The following is a 19468-nucleotide window of genomic DNA, read 5'->3' on the forward strand; positions in this document are numbered from 1 at the left end:
TTAACAAATCCTTCTCTATGAGTTTTTTGAATGATTAATAGATTGTTATTATAACTTCCATTTTGAATCCATACTTCAATGCATATCCTATGAAACATATTTCACAAGAATTTTCCTCTTGGAAATCAATTCACCTTCAGCATTATTCCAATTTATGAACCAAACACATCACTATCCTAACCATTCATATTAAAAAACTAAGACAGTCTACAAAGCACAAAACAGAAATGGCGTCCAACGCCAAGACCCCTAAAACCATTCTGGAATTGATAATTACATCCAGGGACAAAGTTGGAACCCAACGCTACAAAGTCAATGAATTCCTTAACTTTAGTTTTGTCTAATGAAGCACATGCTCACCTAGTGAAAACCATTCCAGAAGCTCATTATCGAAGTGACACCCGACAATGTAACCCAACGTCAAACAACATGGAGAAAAATGCTCCCAAATATTGAAACTTTTGAACTAGCGCTCAATGTCCTATATGCTATTGTCGAGTTCCATGATAAAAACCAGTAGTAAATGGAAAAAACCTAGCTTAACCAAGTGACTTTAATTAGTACCTTTCACTTTTTTCTTTAGTTCAAATATATGTAAAACAGTTTCTAAATTATACCAATTCATCCAATTGTTCAATTTAGAACTCTCTTATTCAATTACTCTATCAAACCACCATTTAACATAACAACACAATTATCAAAGGTTTTCACATTAACTCAGGTTCATAACACATATTCACCACAAATTATCATAATATCAACAAGTATATAATTTAATTCGATCAAAATTAACAATAATTATAGACACATATTAGCTTTCCTTACCTGCGAAATAGTCATAATAGCTTTTAATCGACTAAAACACCTCTAACTTCACATGACTATCAAAATATAAAAACATCCCAAAAATAATCAGGTCGCACGATTATGATTACTAATTAACAAAAACTCATATTAAAAATTTAAAAACTACATGTAAGAAGAGAAAGAAATTGGACAAAGAAAAAAAAAAGTAAAAAACTAACTTATTTGAACACATAAACTAATCAAACAAAAAGGAATAATTCCAGATTATCATTCAACTATCTTCGATTTTCAAATAAACAAAATATAAAAACAGAAAAAGAAAAAAAAATTCTAAAAAAAGTAATTTATAAAAAATATAAAGTATTTTAAAATAATAAAACTCATTTATAAATTTTTTAATTATGTTTTAGTATTTTCATATTAAAATAATTAAGTTGACTATTTTAAAGATATTGTCAATTACATTTTCTAAGTTCTTTCATTTATAACAAGCTCTCAAATTTATTCAAAAAATATTTAATTTTTCAAATAAATTAAAAAATCATTTTTTGTTTATTTTTTATTTTACTTCAAAAAAACAGATTTTAAAATAACTAAACTAACTTTTAAAATCAAAATACATAAAAAAAAAAAAACTTTAAAACTAATGGCGCCAATGAGAAATCGATTATCCCATTTCTCAGAAAGGTTTTAGAAATAAATTTAAAAAAAAAAAAAAAAACATGTTGAGAAATTGGTTTCCAAAGCAGATTTCTCAACCTGAATAGAACAGTAAAGCATTTTATTTAGGTAAATAAATGGAGAAAGATTATTGAGTTTATTATTTATTTTTGTTATTAAAAAGAGAGTGACACCTGACCAATCTCTCTCTGTTTTGATAAGTTTCTTAAATTTTGTCAATTTTTTGGTCCCATACATGGTTCTGGTTTGGAATTTGCCAATTCTGGAATCCATGAAATTTGCCACCATTTTCGGCTTGTGGACGCGGTGTTGGACCATGCTCTGAATTGCAACATTGTTACATGAATCCATATACACCCAAATTTCATTTCTTTTTCCTGTTTTATTTTTATTTCCTACCATTGCCTTCTTCTGCATGCCTCTTTTCTCCAGGTAATCAATTTTCTTCTTCTGTTTGAAGAGACTGGGACCTGAGAACTTGTTGAAGAAACATGTTGAACATGGCTTCATGCATGTTTTCCTTAGGGCTAAAAGATTATGACATGAGATAACTGAAAGGATCTTAAGGTGATAAACATGTTACATTTTTTAAATCATTCTCCATAATGCTTTTGCATCTAGAATTTGTAATTTTAGAACATGAACATAAAGTGTTTGATTTAGAGAACATGCATCTTTGAGTTCTCAGGTTGGAATGGATTCTCATGGCACTTCCCATGGCCATCAACACAGGGAGCATGAAGGCCACCGTGAGGCGGTTTTCTTACATGGTGACTTGGATCTGTTGATAATTGAAGCCAAGTCTCTTCCAAATTTAGATTTATCTTCTGAAGCAGTTAGAAAATGTGTGACTTTGGGCAACGTGTGCCAGCCTCCATTTATGAAAGGACTAAAGTCACACGGTGGAAAAGATAAGATGATAACAAGTGACCCTTATGTTTCAGTATGCATAGCTGGGGCAACCGTTGCTCGAACTAGAGTGATTCCTAACTGTGAGAACCCTTGCTGGGATGAGCAATTTATTGTGCCTGTTGCTCATCCTGCTCATAAAGTGGAGTTTCTTGTGAAGGATAATGATATTCTGGGGGCTGAACTCATTGGAGTGGTGGAGATACCTGTTTACAAGATAATTTCTGGTAATGCTATCAATGATTGGTTTCCCATCATTGGTCAGTATGGAAGCTGCTTAAAACCTTATCCTGAACTGCATCTTTCTGTTCAATATAAGCCAATTGCAGTGAACCGTACACAAAAAGTAATGAATGAGGATGGGACAGCATATTTAGGTGTTTCTAAAACCTATTTCCCTCTCAGGAAAGGAGGGAGTGTGACTCTGTATCAAGATGCACATATACCAGATGGTATGATACCTGAAATCCCACTTGAGGGTGGAAAAGTGTTTCGGCAAAATAAATGTTGGGAAGACATATGTCATGCAATTTTGGAAGCTCATCACATGATATACATTATAGGATGGTCAGTTTACCACCCAGTTAGGCTTATCAGAGAGGCAACAAAGCCAGTACCTTCAGGGGGAGAGCTTTCACTTGGAGAGCTATTGAAGTACAAGTCACAAGAAGGACTCCGAGTGGTTGTGCTGATTTGGGACGACAGAACTTCACATGACAAGTTTCTTCTGAAAACAGTAATCTCTTTGCCCTGATCACAATGATGTCTATTGATTTCCTCAACAAATTCTATCCAAGTTAGTGTTTTCTTGGTCCTGAATTATTGCTCCGTTTGCTAAATAAGTTTAACTCATTGGACAAATATCCTTGATATTACTTTCATACCATAAAGTTGTTCAAAGAAGAGTCCTATTTAGGATAGAAGCGGGTTCTGAATTAAAACGTAGTTATGCTTCTTCTTTATGGCGGTGGATTTGCTTAGACTGCCTTGTGCATCATGAACTTTAAGTTATGAGGTGTTAGACTCTTGAGATTTCCTTCATGGATTGTTGTAACGTAGATATGGTTGCATAACAACTTTGTACACCTGTGTCACTGAGATTAATATTAATCTACATTATAATATGTAGTTTGTTTATTGCAGGATGGTGTCATGCAGACTCATGATGAGGAAACTAAGAAGTTTTTCAAACATTCCACTGTTCATTGTGTGCTATCTCCACGTTATGCAAGCAATAAGCTCAGTATTTTCAAGCAACAGGCGTGGAGTTGTTGCATTGAATCTAGTAGTGTACTTTCTCCTTTTCAGCTAAAACTCAAAACAATACTAATTTATTGAATCATTTGGTCCAGGTTGTGGGAACCCTCTTCACACATCACCAGAAATGTGTGCTTGTAGACAGTCTTGGTTCCGGGAATAATCGGAAAATAACTGCTTTTATTGGTGGTTTGGATCTATGTGATGGTAGATATGATACCCCTGAGCATCGGCTTTTTCGTGATATAGATACGGTTTTTCATAATGATTTTCACAACCCTTCTTTTCAAGTAAGTTTTTATTGTAAACATTGTAGAATTCAAAGAATAAAGTGCACGGGAATTTTATGTGCATACTCTTTCTTTTTCTTTTGAGTGCATGGAAAAACAGTGGAATAAAGATAATACCAACTTGTGGCATGTTTGTGTGCTGAATTTTGTCAACATTAACGTCAAGATGTGAACCCAATGGATCAACAAATGATATTGTGAACGAAATAAAAAGATGTGAAAGCCATTCAGAATGTGGTCTGAATCTCTATTTGCTTTCTTCCTTTTTTTTTCTGATTCCACATGTGTATTCTTCACAACCTTTCCTCTATCTCGAAAATGTTCTACCTACAAGTTCTTCAAGAAACCTGATATCATCTTTAATTCAAAACCTCAAGACAATGAATTTGTAGGTTTTTTTCCTTATCTACTACTTACCTTGCTGATCTCCACTTGATATAGGACTCCTCACTCCACACTTAAATTCATATTAACGAACTTAATTCGCTGGATTCTCCGTTGGTCTTTTCACATGACTAGATTATCTAAGGACATGTTGGAGAGTTGGGTTTTAGAGGAAAAAAGGGGGGAGGTAAATGTTTTATATTTAAAAGGAGATTTACAATGCTGTTTATAAAAATAAACAACATATCAATACTTTTATGTTAATCTATTTTTTTTATTTTAAAATATGTTTTAAATTAGAAAATTTTTCCTATAATCTACTGCTACCTTCATCCAAAGATACTCAATTGTGATATCATCATGTTGTATATTTTACTCATCCATCACAATATTCTCATGGACTAGTGCCATTATTGACACTTTAGTACCCAATATTCAGTCCTATAAAGCATTCAGTTTGTGATACATTCTTACAATTACAAACACAAAATTATTCTTGAAAGTTGGCTCAACGTGCCTTTATTTCATCCACCCATTATGAATACTGAGTTTCAAATGTGATCAGTTTTGTGACATGTTTATTATCTGCTGACTTGTTCAAGCATAAACTTACGGTTAGAAATAAACTTACAGCAATTGGGTGACTCCTTTGTTATGAATGTGTACACATAACATAATCAGTCATGTCAATTACTTAGTGCACTGTGTGGTTGGGTGGAAGAGAAAATAAAATACAATGCACACATCACCAAATAAAGGGAAAAAAATATCATGGGAATTTACACTGCGAACTGTGTGCTATATGCAGCAACTAAGTTCGCATTCGTGTGCTCCAAGGCAACCATGGCATGACTTACATTGTAAAATTGAAGGTCCAGCAGCATATGATATATTAACTAATTTTGAACAAAGATGGAGGAAGGCCAAAAAATGGCGTGACTTCAGGCTCAAAAAGGTGACAAACTGGCATGATGATGCTTTGCTTCGGCTGGATCGAATTTCATGGATTGTCAAACCTGCTCCTAGCCCCAATGGTGAAAAAGCTGTATATGTAACCGATGAAAATGATCCTGAAAGTTGGAACGTGCAGGTATGGAAATATGTCGATAGAATCTGATGACATGTACCTGATAAAGTTCAGAAAGATTATGAACTAGCATTAAATACAGGTGTTTAGGTCCATAGATTCTGGATCTGTAAAGGGCTTTCCAAAGGATGTTTTCAAAGCTAAGGCTCAGGTAAGGTTGTTGAAAAAGTGATTCGCCTTTATACTTTGAGTGCATATTTTTTTCATTAACCTCACATTGGGGTGTTTATTCAAGTTATATTCAGATAAATTAGTCCTTAACTTCTATTTTCTTTTTTCAGAATCTTTTCTGTGGAAAAAATTTGAAAGTTGATCAAAGCATCCATACTGCTTATGTAAGAGCAATAAGATCTGCCGAGCACTTTATATATATTGAGAATCAGTATTTTCTGGGCTCCTCATTTCACTGGCCTTCATATAAAAATAAAGCTGGTAGATGAACTTAATTTTCAGACATTTGTTAGTTTCTGCATTGTTTCAATATCAAAATTCTTTTGTATTGTATTTTATATTTGTAGCTTTAGAAAATACACTGCAACTGTAAGGCCAATTTCTTATCTCAACAGGTGCAAACCACTTGGTTCCCATGGAGTTGGCTTTGAAAATTGCTGGTAAGATCAGTGTAAATGAACGTTTTTCTGTATATATAGTTATACCAATGTGGCCAGAGGGTGTTCCAACAAGTGCTGCTGTTCAAGAAATCTTGTTCTGGCAGGTCAGACCAATTTCTAATCTACAAATTTTCCAGATTAACATTTTCGATACTTTCCGCATAAGTCTGTCTAAATTAGGAAGTCAGTTTGGTATAACATGTTTCTTTCACAAACAGATGAACATTCTTTAAGATATTACTGCAGTGTAGATAATGGAAATGTTCTAATAATCTACAATCACCACAAATTTGATGCATGCTTGGATATCAGTTGGAGGAATATATTCCTACATAGTAGTCACATACTTGTGCTTTCTTTCACCTTTGGTTGAAGAAAATGAATTCACGATTTGTTTATTCTTGTGTTTGGCATAACAAAGACGATTGAACCTTGAAAGGTACTTAACTATTACAACCTTTGCATTTGAAATTTGTTTGACTATAGGGACAGACAATGTCTATGATGTACAAGATTATTGCTGATGCCCTTGCAAAAGCAGGTCTCTCTGATAAGTATCATCCACAAGATTATCTCAATTTTTACTGCCTTGGAAAGAGAGAACCCCCAAGCTCAAATGTTTCTCCAACGTCAAGTCCATCTGATAACCGCGCTTTGGTAAGCTAAATTTCTTCTTTTTCCTTAACCAAATGTGACCATTGCATGCATGTAGTTTGAAATATTTATAGAACACTTAGATTAGAATTTCTTGACGTGCTTTCTTGTGCATGTCTTTCTCCACTCTTCTGAATACTCGTAGCGTTTTCCAAATTCCAATCTCTATTCATGGCTTCTTCTTCGTCTTGTTCTGTTTGTTATGCTTGTTCTGCCTCTGGTTCTCCAGAAGAATCTTCCTCCATTAAAACGACACCGTTACCCTTCCCCATCACTTCCTTCATAACCCCCGTGAAATTCAACGGCCAGAACTTCCTCTCCTGGGTGGGCTATGTTCTCCTCTGGTTCCGAGGCCAAGGTTTCGCCGATCACTTGACGAAGAAAGCGATCGAAATCGCTGAAGAATAAAGGGACCAGTGGATGCGAATCGATTACCAACTTGTTCGCCTGCTATGGCAATCCATCCACCCTACATTACTGGTTCACTTCCGTTCCTGCAGCTCCTGCTGCGACCTCTGGAACTAGGTCATGCTGCGACGTCGGCGAGCTGTTCGCGCTCATTGTTCGAGACGGTGGCTCGCTCGGCCACCTCAACAAGACCCTCTCGGTTTCCGAAGAGGTAAAGTTTTTCCTCACGAGGGGGAACGTGTCCGAGAAGCTCGACACGTTTTTCGCGCTTTCCGTTTTGCACGGTCTTAACAACGATCTAGAGTTTATTAGGAATGAAATTGTGATGAAATCGGATGTCACCACCGCGTAGGGCCTCAGTAACCGTTAGGAATCGTGCTCCGTAGAGCACTGATCAGTGTTTTGTTTTTTCTTTGTTTTTGTTTGCTTGGTTTAACTTGGATTGAGTGAGGTTTTTTTTTTTTTTTTCTCAGTTATGGTCCCTGATATCTATGCTATATATACAAGTTCTTTCTTTGAAGATCAAATTTTTCTTCATTTAGACAATAAATTTGATTTCACATCTTCAAATGATAATGTATCATTATTTCTTTGAAATGTTTTTAGATGGATGGTAACAAAACAGCTTAGTCTTCATCATCAATATTTGTTAGTTTCATAATTATAGAATTAAACTCGTCAAGATGAGATCAAATTGTAGTACCCACATGCATGTGAGTAGTATATAAGCACTCTTTAAGACAAAGATTGTTTGCAGAACTCTTTTCATATATAAAGATTTCAATTTGGTTATAATGCTGCAGCAATAGTTTCACTTGTTGCTTCACGAAGAACTTCTTCGGACAAAGATCTTTTCTTTTTTTATCTGCTCGGACAAACAAAGTTGAATGACCGAAAGCGTTTTCTTATCAAACATGTCTCATTGCTTATCAGTAATAGAGGCCAATTTCTTTGATTTCCCACCCAAAGTTTCTTTAATGGCAGAACGATTCAAACTTGGAATCTCTAAATAGCCAACAGAATTTTGCCCTCAAACTTCTCAATCTCAAACTTGGTGACAGTTGACATGATAAATTCTTACTGGAATAATTACTCTGATACTGTTTGTTATAGTATATGCGTTATGCAGAAGCATGTGATCCAGTCTGAGAGTAATATAATTTACACAAAGTAGACATAATCAAGATTGCAAGCTTAGAGTAAGTTGAGTTATGCATGTTGATGTTTTAACAACTAACATGTTGATGATAAAATAAATTACAAAAATGTTTATTTGATGGTCTTCTGGACCAAATTCCTTAACCTTTATTAATGGACTAAAAATACACTTGAAAGGAAGAACTAAAAGAGAAAAAAAATGTCATATTTCTCATGTTTGTCCTTCTGATTTTACCCTTTCTAACCGCTTACTCTGATTGATGATCTTTTTTGTGTCACTGAGACAGTAAATATGCCTCCCATGGCACCTAATGATCTGGATTATATAGTACCTGCTACATTTTATAGGAATACTTGCCTTGTTTTGAGAAATCAGAACAAACATAGAAAATTATATAAAATAAAAAGAACAAAGACATGGACGAAGTGTGTCAACATTATAGGATGACTATTCCTTTAGAGAAGTAATCATTTGGTGCAGGAAACTCCATTTGCAAACCTTTTCTGTCGTGTGGTGATAGTTTGTGATATTTTCCTTTTCTTTGATCAGGTAGCAGTTAAAAAATTCAGACGTTTTATGATTTATGTTCATGCCAAAGGAATGATAGTTGATGACGATTACGTGATTATTGGATCGGCAAATATTAACCAGAGATCATTAGATGGTTCTAGGGACACAGAAATAGCTATGGGAGCTTATCAACCAAAATATACATGGACAGAAAGTAGACCCCATCCACGTGGCCAGGTTTGAAGCTCCAGCTACATTTGTTAATGAGATATAATAGTTGTACTGGGAAATGAGCATATTAATACAAGGGTCTCCTGAAACTTTTATGTTCCACAAAACAAGGTTTTTTTACAAAATTAAAGCTAATTTAACATGACTTATATATACACACACATGTATATTTGAGTAGCAGAGTGTTTATAGGGCCAGGCAACCCACCATTAGATAGTTATATAATTTGGGTAAAATTAACTTGTATATTATTTTAACAGATTAAATCATTGCAATCATAATAGATGAAACCCTTGCACAGTGGACTAGTAGCATAAAGTCAAATGAGTTTAAAGTTTTGGTTATGAAATTTCATCTTTTCTTTTCTGAGTAATTGGCAATTCCTACATTGTTTGTGTTGGTGTTGGTGTTGGTGTTGGTGTTGGTGTAGGTGTATGGATACAGAATGTCACTGTGGGCTGAGCACCTTGGTAGCCTTGACCATGTTTTTGGTGAACCTCAGACCCTGGAATGTGTTAGACAAGTGAACAAAATTGCAAAACAAAACTGGGGCATATATGTGTCCGAAGAAGGGAGATACATGAGGGGACATTTGATGCAGTATCCCGTTAAGATCAGCAGGGATGGAAAAGTGAGTGCATTAGATGATTATGAGTCTTTTCCTGATGTTGGTGGCAAAGTTCTTGGATCACCAAACTCACTTCCGGATCAACTAACCACCTGATTTAACAAAGCAAGTCTTGGAAAAATTAACCAACAGATATACTGCTGCTTAGAATTGCAGCTCAAGGAAATGGTAATGACAGTAAAGCCAAATCATACACTTCAAATTATCTTTACAAGCACAATATGTAACATCTTGGAATGGTCCCATTGCAACTAAATTGATAGCCTTTGTATGTAAATTTGAGTATTTGATAGTGACTGCATAATGACTCTTTTGTAGGATTGTGAAATACACTACATTAGTGATTCACATAACATTTTCACTTCTTAGGGGATCCTCCTTCATTTCCTATAGGGACTGAGTAATAGTTTTCTTCTTTTTCCATTCATAGATTTTGACAGAAACAATATCACAACCTTACCAAAAAGTTTCATGTTTGTTAAGTTGAGATGATTGCTAATCTGGTAAATGTCATTTCTTTCCTTGTAGAGCCCTTGAAATATCATTCTTTTGTATATTCTTCATCAGAAAAACGAAGTAAACAAGGGGCATGATTGTTTTATATGGTAGTTAGAATCTGCTAAAAATCAATCTGTATCATGAATAATAAACTGAACAAAAGGTGGTGATCCTGTTAAAATTAAATGAATGTAAGTACATATAATTATTGATTATATTTGTGACACTAACTAAATAAAAAAACTGATAGTGGTATGAAATTATAGAAAGGGTAATGATACATACACAACATTTTTTGACAACATTTGAACATCGTCATACGTGTCATTGTGTGATTGGTCCAAATGACACAATGACACCACCATGGACCAATCACACAATGACACGAATGACGATGTTCAAAATGTTGTCAAAAAATGTTGTCTATGTATTATTACCCTTAAAGAAATATTTATGGATGACTACCTTTTGTTTCATAAGCAATTAATAGTAAATGAATGCATTTATATAATTATCAACAAATACTTGTGACATTAATGGTTAAATATGTCTCTCAAAACATTAATTTTCTCACGAAATTATTGAAATGTTTAATAGCGATTAACTTTATCTGATTTTTTTCAGAAATTATCTGATATTATATTAAAAGTCAATAACGTGATTTATACAATTATCAATTTGTACGTGTGAACGACACGTGGATGTTTTTTATTCAAATGTATTTTTTCTTTATAATTTTTTTCCTTAAAAAATGTAAGTAATTATTAACATACAGTTACAATGGGCTAAGAAGTTTCTACTCATCACACATGGTTAGTCGTATACAAATATGATTAACTTTTTAATACAAGTAACTAAGATTAAATAAATGTAATTATTTATGACACCAATGGTAAATTCATGTCTCTCAAATGGTTTAATAATATCATGAAATTACTGAAATGTCTAAGAATGATTAACTTTGCTTCAAAACGATTATAAGTAAACGAAAGTTATGTGTATTTTTTTGGTCACTTTTAGAAAGTAACTCCCAACAATAAAATTTGACAACTTAAATGTTTTAGCTTAACCAAACAACTCTTCAACCTATATGCTATGATATTAATTTAAACATCATAGATAGGATATTAAATATTTATGCTTAAACTTATGACTACAAGTGCACTTCAAATGTCAAAAAGACTCCAAATATAAGGAACATATCTATCAATGAAAACAAAAAACTTCAAATCAAATTGGTTAGAATTTATTATCTTCTAGTCAATAAAATTAATTATTTTCAAGATTGGACGGTAATAATATTGAGATTTTCAATCATCCACCATTATTTAATTGATTTCTCTACTCTAACTATTATGTCATTACTTCTTCTTTTTTTTAATTCCCTCACCTCAATAATCATTTTAACATGATCACAAAAAAAAACATTACAATTGTGACCGCATAGCGCAGTGGATTAGCGCGTCTGACTTCGGATCAGAAGGTCGTGGGTTCGACTCCCACTGTGGTCGTTTTCAATTTTAAAATTATATCTCTTTTAATATTACTTTAATTTTAAAATCAATACTAACCTTCATTATTTTTTAATAAAATGATATCACAATCATCCTAAAATATGAAATAGTTGAGTAAATTTTAAAAGAAAAAATTTCGATACGACAAAAATAAATAATGATTAAATTTAACTTATTTTTATATTTATATATAGTTTTATTGTAAATATAAATCTAAAAAAATAAAGGTTACGAATGTTAAGCAGATAGGTATTTTAAAATTAGACTAGTATATATTTTTTATCTTAAGATAGATATTTTAAAATTAGAGTAATATATATTTTTTATCTTATAATAGGTTTTCAACATAAAAGAGAGACTAGTAATACTTTCAAATAACAAATTTTTATACTTTTAACATCAAACACAAATTGTGATATATATATATATATATATATATATATATATATATATATATATATATATATATATATATATATAAACGTTATCATTTAAATAAAAGAGAACAGTTAAAAGTTAGACTTGCAAATAAAGTCTCAAGTTTACAATCATTTCAAATATGGTCATAATTTAAAACTTTAAACATAATAGAGTATTTCAAAACATGTCAAATGCTAAAGGCCCTATCTTGGCTAAGTAGTAGCGTCGTCTCCCTCCAATGCATTTTCCAGAAGAACTTAATCTATCTCTGCTCACATCCAAGTGGATAATCATCGCAAAAGAAAACACACACAGACAAGACAACAACAGAAGCAAGGGTGAGTTGGGTATACAAAAACTCATGTTATATTAATCACACACAATTTGACGTTAAAGGCAAATATACTAGACTACTCAAACATGACTTGTTGCACTTTTAACTTGACTCGTCCGGACTAGAATGATTGTCGAGTTATGGTGGGTCATGCACTCGTGATGGCCTCTACTGCTTTGCAAAGTCATTGTCAATGAGTTTCATCCTACCACACTCACGAGGTTAGTGTATCGCGCCTTTGAGCATACTAAAAGCCTCAAAGACTAAGACCTCCTGCTACTACTCACGACATGGTTTGATCCTCTCTACTTGAGAATGATTGACCATTGTAGTTTCGAGATAACCCCCAAGACTGAGCTTTCATGCAAATCATTCTAAAACACACTAAAAGGGCACCACCATGGATCCTCTCCTTGAGGATCATGGAATTACGTCCATGAACCACACTTATTACATTCAAGATCAATCACAACCTTTCGAACCATATACTTGCAGTGTATTAACATCACAACAATAATACTTTGCATTGAAATCATCATACATACATAGTTCAAACCAAAACAAGTAACTAAAGAGTAAACTGGACCTAGAGGATTCGCTCAGCGCACCCCAATCACAAGGCGAGACAAGAGTATCTCGCACAACGCACCATAATTCACCATGCGAATTAACTCGCTAAGGTACCAGACCTTAGGTCTCTCGCATAGTGCACCCAGGTCGCTATGGGAGAGCTCTGACAGAGAGCACACCCCAAGACCATTTGTTATGTGCCCATATTCGCTCTGCGAATTACCAACTTTTATTCCCAGACTTTTCCCAGTCGCATAGCAAATAAATTTGCTATGCGAATCACCAGACAGAGAGCAACACCCTCCAGTCATTCGCACAATGCACTAGCTCGCACAGCGAAAGACTTAAACAGAGAGCACTTTCTACAGGGGCTCGCCATGTGAGACAATTCGCATAGTGAGACTGCATAATCTACAAAACGCAAGTTCTGCAGAATTATGCACTCACACACCCTCCTACCATTTCTAGGTCTTTTCCCTAATTTCTAACACCTCTAGTTCATAATTTATGCATGATTAAACCTGTATAAATGTTCCTAAATCTTCCTACTACAATTCTAAAATGATTAAGACTCAATTCCAACCCCAAAACACTAAATTGTTCAACTAAATGACCCAACTTCAATTCTACCACTATGAACATGTTTTAGACCAGTTTTAATGCACATAACAAGTCACAAATGACCTATATAAGCTACCCAAACAATATAATTGTACTCAGGACCCCAAAGACTCAGAATCACTACCTCACTTCCTTTAATTAACCTAAAACAGTCCCCATTTCCTTGTCTCCCTTCCTAACCATGGTCATAACAGAACTCACACCCCAAACATGTCAAACATATACCATTTCAACAACCAAGCTAGTCCAAACAATTCACAAGCATCACATTACAGATTCACAAGTTCAAAATATTAGCACATTCAACTCAAGTAACCGTAAACCTGGACTATGTCTCAAACAACATATCACATTCACAATTTAGAACACATACGTATCATGCAATAATTTCAAAAGCATATCCAGCTCCCTTTACCTCAAAGTCTCACAGCACAACTCACAACACCGCTGCTACAATGCTCTTCCCGGAGAAGAACTTAAACAGTACCCTATAACAAACCAAAGTGGTGATAAAGACAACTCTTAGAGCTAGAATTTAACAGAAATTTGAAGAAGAAGGTCTTTAGTCTAATGCAATAAGTAGAAAAACATGCTCTAGGTTCCAAACAGCGGAGGGAAAAAGGAGAACTACTTACAGGTCATAATGAATAAAGTAATTGGTTCAAGACGAAGCCCTCAACGCTGTGGACGCTTGAACACCACGTAATCGACAATGCAACGGTTCAACGAGAAGATATGGTAGAGAGAAGGCATAGAAGATTAGAGGAAATGAGTTCTAGAGAAAGGTTAGTTTAAGCTAATGAACTCAGACTTTGAAAAAAAAAAATTTTAAAGTCGGGGTGTTTTAATTTAAGAGTCTGGTTGCATTAACTTAAAGCACCAATAAGCTCTTGGCACATTTTTCAGGTCTTCACACAAATTAATACAATTTAAAAACTCAATTATTATAATGAAAAATAGTTATTAGAATATAAAGAGTAAAACATAAAAAAAAATAGATAAAAGAAAAGACATAATACAAAGAATGCTTCACAATATCGATATAGATAAAAAAACATTTATTAAATAAAAATATAAGATAGTAAAATATGAGATATAAATATAATAATGTATTGTTTTAATATTTTTAAGATTATTTCATTTTAATTTTAATATAAGAGAAATTGTGAATGGCCATACTAATAAAAGAAATAGAAATAAAGAGAAGATGGGATGCGCGAGAAATTAAAATACAATTAGGCTAAAGTTTAAGGAATTATAGGTTGGTAGTTGCGTTTGGGTGTTAGGGGAAATAAAAGGGTATTCGGGGCAGAGAGATTGTGCGGCGGAGGATTGTCTCCTTTATGGAAGGCGAAACCGGAGACGGTGAAGGACGGCGGCGACAACATCATCATCATCAAAACCTACCTTCACTCTCTCATGTTTTGAATTCATTCGTTTTAAATAATAGTAATAATCATAAAACACTCATAATATTAATTCCAATCCCAAATTATCTCCGATTACAACTATAATGGGTAAGTCCTCTTTCTCCTTCCGCCGCTCCGTCTCTCGCCGCCGGACCAAGAAGACCACAGCGCCACCCCCTCGCCGGTCCCCGCCACAGCCTCCCTACGCCGCTGGGATCACCGCTTCGCCGGATGGAGCCGCAAACAATGGCCTCGTCGCAGGTGCAGGTGCCAGCGCGTTGACCAAGGTGAAGAAGAAGACCGGCAGCGCTCGGCTCTGGATGAGATTCGACCGGTCCGGTAGGTCCGAGCTCGTGGAGTGGGAGAAGAACGCCATCGTCCACCATGCCGCGATTCCCGCTCGAGACCTGAGAATCCTTGGCCCCGTCTTCTCCCACTCCTCGAACATCCTCGGTAACCGAATTTCCCTTTCTTTTCGATTTTCAGTTATGAAGTTCATTGTGTTCTTAAAAGAAGGGTTTTATAAGAATCGCGTGTCTGGAATTGTGTTTGTTTTGGATGCTATTATAACTATGATTAGGAATGAAGACTGGTTGATGGAATTAAATGTGTATTTTTTTTCTTTGTTGCAGCTAGAGAGAAAGCAATGGTTGTTAATTTGGAGTTTATAAAGGCTATAGTGACTGCTGAAGAAGTGCTACTGCTTGATCCTCTTCGGCAGGAGGTTCTTCCCTTTGTTGAGCAACTCAGGCAGCAGCTTCCGGGCAAGTCTCAACCGAAACTTCTCGGCGCCGTGGAGGAGCAGGAAGGTGAATTACTGGGTTCTAATGGCAGACAATGGTTGCCTACGCTGGAGACGGTTGAAGGTTTGCAGTCTGAACTTCCGTTTGAGTTTCAAGTTCTGGAAATTGCTTTGGAGGCTGTATGTACTTATCTGGACTCCAGTGTAGCAGACCTTGAGAGAGGTGCTTACCCTGTGTTGGACGAATTGGCTAGGAATGTTAGTACCAAAAATCTTGAACATGTGAGGAGTTTGAAGAGTAACCTCACGCGGTTACTGGCACGAGTGCAGAAGGTATGTTACATGAGTATTACCATATGGTTCTTCATCTGGTTATTGGTACCTATAGATGGATGTGGAAATTGAGATTGGAGGATTAACCTTTGGGAAAATATCTGTACTAAATCTACCAATTAGATTGAAATTTTGCAAGTGCTTGATTTCATTTTATTTCATGTAGTTTGTTGGACTGGTCAAGACACTAGTTAGTAATAGCCCATGGGAGGTTTAAATTAATTAGTGCCAACATAATTCTTTTATTGTTATTGTGCATTGAGATGGTTGAAGATTTTTCTGAGCAGTAATGTGTAGTTGGACTGCGTTAAATTATGTTGTCCTTGAATAAAGCTTGAAAAGCTACTTATTACCCAACTATTTAATTTTGTAGTTTACTCTGTTGAATTGTTCTATATTCAATAGTCATATTATTATGCTTTCGATTAGAGGAGAGGGGTTTTGTTCACCGTTTCATATAGAAAAGTCATTGCAGGCTGTTTTACTTTGTATGTGATGATGGATTCCGTCATCTTTGAGATGTCATACTTAGAAAGTGCATGACCCTCTTTTACAGGTACGGGATGAAATTGAACATTTATTAGATGACAACGAAGATATGGCACAACTATATTTGACAAGGAAGTGGCTTCTGAATCAACAAATTGAGGAGGCTCAATTGGGTGCCACAACCTCAAATAACCTTCCTAATTCCGCCCGTTCTGTTCGACGCCTTGGTTCTACCAGAAGTGAAAGTCTTGCAACCAGCCATTATGGGGAAGATAATGATGTGGAGGACTTGGAGATGTTGCTTGATGCATATTTCATGCAGTTAGATGGGACTCGTAACAAGATATTATCTGTAAGTGTTCTAACAAACAGATTGTGGTCAAATCATGTCTGTCAAATTTTATATATTGAAACTGCCATATTTGCTTGGTTCTACTATTTTTCTGTGTCCTCTGTACTGTGATATTGGGCTTTTAGATGATGAAATTCATATGTTTCATTTGCATGTACTACTCTCTCACAAGCTTAGTTGTGTCTTGTGATCCTTTAGAAGAGATATAATATTGCATTTTTTTTGCTATCTCTTGTTTTGAGGATGGAGGGAAGCTCTACTGTTTTCTAGTTTCAATTTTTCACTACCGGAAGCTTATTCTCAAGGATTCCCAGCTTCCATAAATTAATTTATACGTGCCCTCTGTAAGATAGTGGTACTGACAGTTTTGTCCACATCCTTTCATTGTTTCATTTCTGGATTTAGGAAATATATTATTGTTTGTCTGGCTGATCAGCAAAAAGTGCTTGTGACCTACTGTTGATTTCCTATTCTTGTCTACAAGAATTTTGAGTTCTAGGGGGAGCATTTATTTACTTGAAATGTTAGCTGAATTTAATTGCTTTTTCTTGAATGTCAAATATTGCGAGAATTTGACTGTAATCGTTATGCTTTATCAATTAATTGTTAAGTGGTACAAGTCTTACTTCTTTAAGGCTACTGATTTGCAGGTGAGGGAGTATATTGACGACACCGAAGACTATGTCAACATCCAACTCGATAACCATCGAAATGAACTTATTCAGCTGCAGTTGACATTGACTATTGCATCATTTGCTATTGCTATTGATACTTTGGTTGCGGGTGCATTTGGTATGAACATTCCTTGTAAATTGTATGATATAGATGGAATATTTTGGCCCTTTGTTTGGATCTCGTCTGCAGCTTGTGTACTCCTTTTCTTGCTTATTTTAGCATATGCAAGATGGAAAAAGTTGTTGGGATCATAAGCTGTGGTGGATTGTATCCGAAGAAGGGCATCTGATCTGAAGAACAAACATGAATGTATCTCGGTTTCATACAATAATTTCAATAGTTTATGTGTAGGATATTTTTCTTTTAGCATCTTGTGGTTCATATCTGATACCACTCACCATTTTTCATTTTCAAACAGTGGTGTCGTGCGCGTGCATAGGATCTTTGTGTTGGTCTCTTTTTTGTGGTCCGTCTGTGTGTGTGGGCATGAGTGCATAAGGAAAAGTAACATTGTGTGGCGTTAATGTATGAATAGTCAATCACATCGTACAAAAGTGAGTAGAACGTGGAATTTTATATCTGTAAAATGTTCATATACTTTATCATTTTCAGCCACGCTTGAATTGATGTCGTACCCTGATCTAAAAATCACTTGATCAAATTGTTTGTTCATTCTATGACTCCTTGAAAAGGGCTATTTTCAAATTACCATTTTCACAAATTAGAAGTGCTGCCCTTTAGACAGATTGAGAAGTCTTGGAACAGATAATTGAAATATTTCTTCCTTTGTTACCTTAACATTTGAACATTGAAATCACGACTCGTCTTACCTAAGACTGGAACTCAGAAATGTGATTGGAAATCTCTGACATGAATTTATACTGTAGCAGTTCTCTTTTTGGTATGGCCAAACTACTGTGTTTTATACTCATAATTCTTATATTTGATGGGATTTTTTGTACCTCTGAATTTCACAATTCATAAACAAAAGTTATAAAAAATTAGGATAACGATATTTAAACAACATTTTTTTAACAATATTTGAATATCTTTTACGTGTCATCATGTGATTGGTCTATGGTAGTGTTTATGATTATTATTATTGTTTGTGAAGTAATTTTGGATCAGAATGACACGTAGATGATCTTCAAATGTTGTTAAAAATTGTTTAAGTATCATCATCCAAAAAATTATATCCCATTAGCCCCTTAATATTAAAGACAGGTTAATAATCCTAAAAAAATATAATAACAAGATAAAAATTTACTATGTGAACATAGATTTATTTGGAAAACATGGGAAATAGAAATATATATATGCTTCTAGAAGGTCTAATGGCAATTTCCCATGGAAGCTATAGTCCGAGAGGTTGAAGTTTTTCATTTGAAGATTGAAGTTTAACTTTGTCACTGTTAAAATATAACTCACAAGAAAACTATCATTTTAAGTTATAACTTTTATGAATACTTCTATTTAACAAATCAATGTAATTGTCATCCACCAGGAAAAGGAAACACATTCATGTGCACTGATTAAATTGAGATTTACATAAATAAAATAAATAATTGAAATAATTTATTTCTTCCACTATTTATTTTAATAAGTTTTTAATTATATTTCAATGAAATAAACATAATAATTTAGCTATTTTCATCATATTAATAATATAAAAAATCTTATTAACACTTTATACCATTCAAGTTTTAAGAAAAACTAAAAGTAGTTGAAAATTTTAAATAATAAGACTAAATTAAAATTAACTTTAAAATAGTATAAAGGAACAAACTATTAAAACCTTGTATATATATAAATATAATTAACAATTTGTTTAAATTTAACTGCATGTATCTCATAATTACACGTGCATAGATAACTTCATTGTATAGAAACTATTC

General features: G+C 34.3%; 2 protein-coding genes and 1 non-coding gene across 3 annotated transcripts; all 3 read left to right on the forward strand.

The window, feature by feature from the left end:
• Positions 1-1675: 1675 nt before the first annotated feature.
• On the forward strand, positions 1676-10199 carry LOC106765450 (phospholipase D delta). The gene is made up of 11 exons (XM_014650077.2): positions 1676-2055; positions 2177-3133; positions 3541-3687; positions 3750-3944; positions 5137-5418; positions 5498-5566; positions 5697-5847; positions 5982-6130; positions 6513-6683; positions 8797-8994; positions 9419-10199. The coding sequence occupies exons 2-11, from the start codon at positions 2183-2185 to the stop codon at positions 9710-9712; spliced, it is 2607 nt and encodes an 868-aa protein (XP_014505563.1). The 5' UTR covers positions 1676-2055; positions 2177-2182; the 3' UTR covers positions 9713-10199.
• Positions 10200-11551: 1352 nt separating this feature from the next.
• TRNAR-UCG lies at positions 11552-11625 on the forward strand. Its single transcript has one exon. It is a non-coding gene; the product is annotated as a tRNA-Arg (tRNA).
• Positions 11626-14826: 3201 nt separating this feature from the next.
• On the forward strand, positions 14827-18097 carry LOC106769473 (magnesium transporter MRS2-4). Its single transcript, XM_014655105.2, has 4 exons — positions 14827-15435; positions 15615-16057; positions 16614-16898; positions 17549-18097. Exons 1-4 carry the CDS (start codon positions 15087-15089, stop codon positions 17825-17827), a joined length of 1356 nt encoding a protein of 451 aa, XP_014510591.1. The 5' UTR covers positions 14827-15086; the 3' UTR covers positions 17828-18097.
• Positions 18098-19468: the final 1371 nt, after the last annotated feature.

The sequence above is a fragment of the Vigna radiata genome, chromosome 7, assembly GCF_000741045.1.
Source record: "Vigna radiata var. radiata cultivar VC1973A chromosome 7, Vradiata_ver6, whole genome shotgun sequence".
Classification (NCBI taxonomy): Eukaryota; Viridiplantae; Streptophyta; class Magnoliopsida; order Fabales; family Fabaceae; genus Vigna; species Vigna radiata.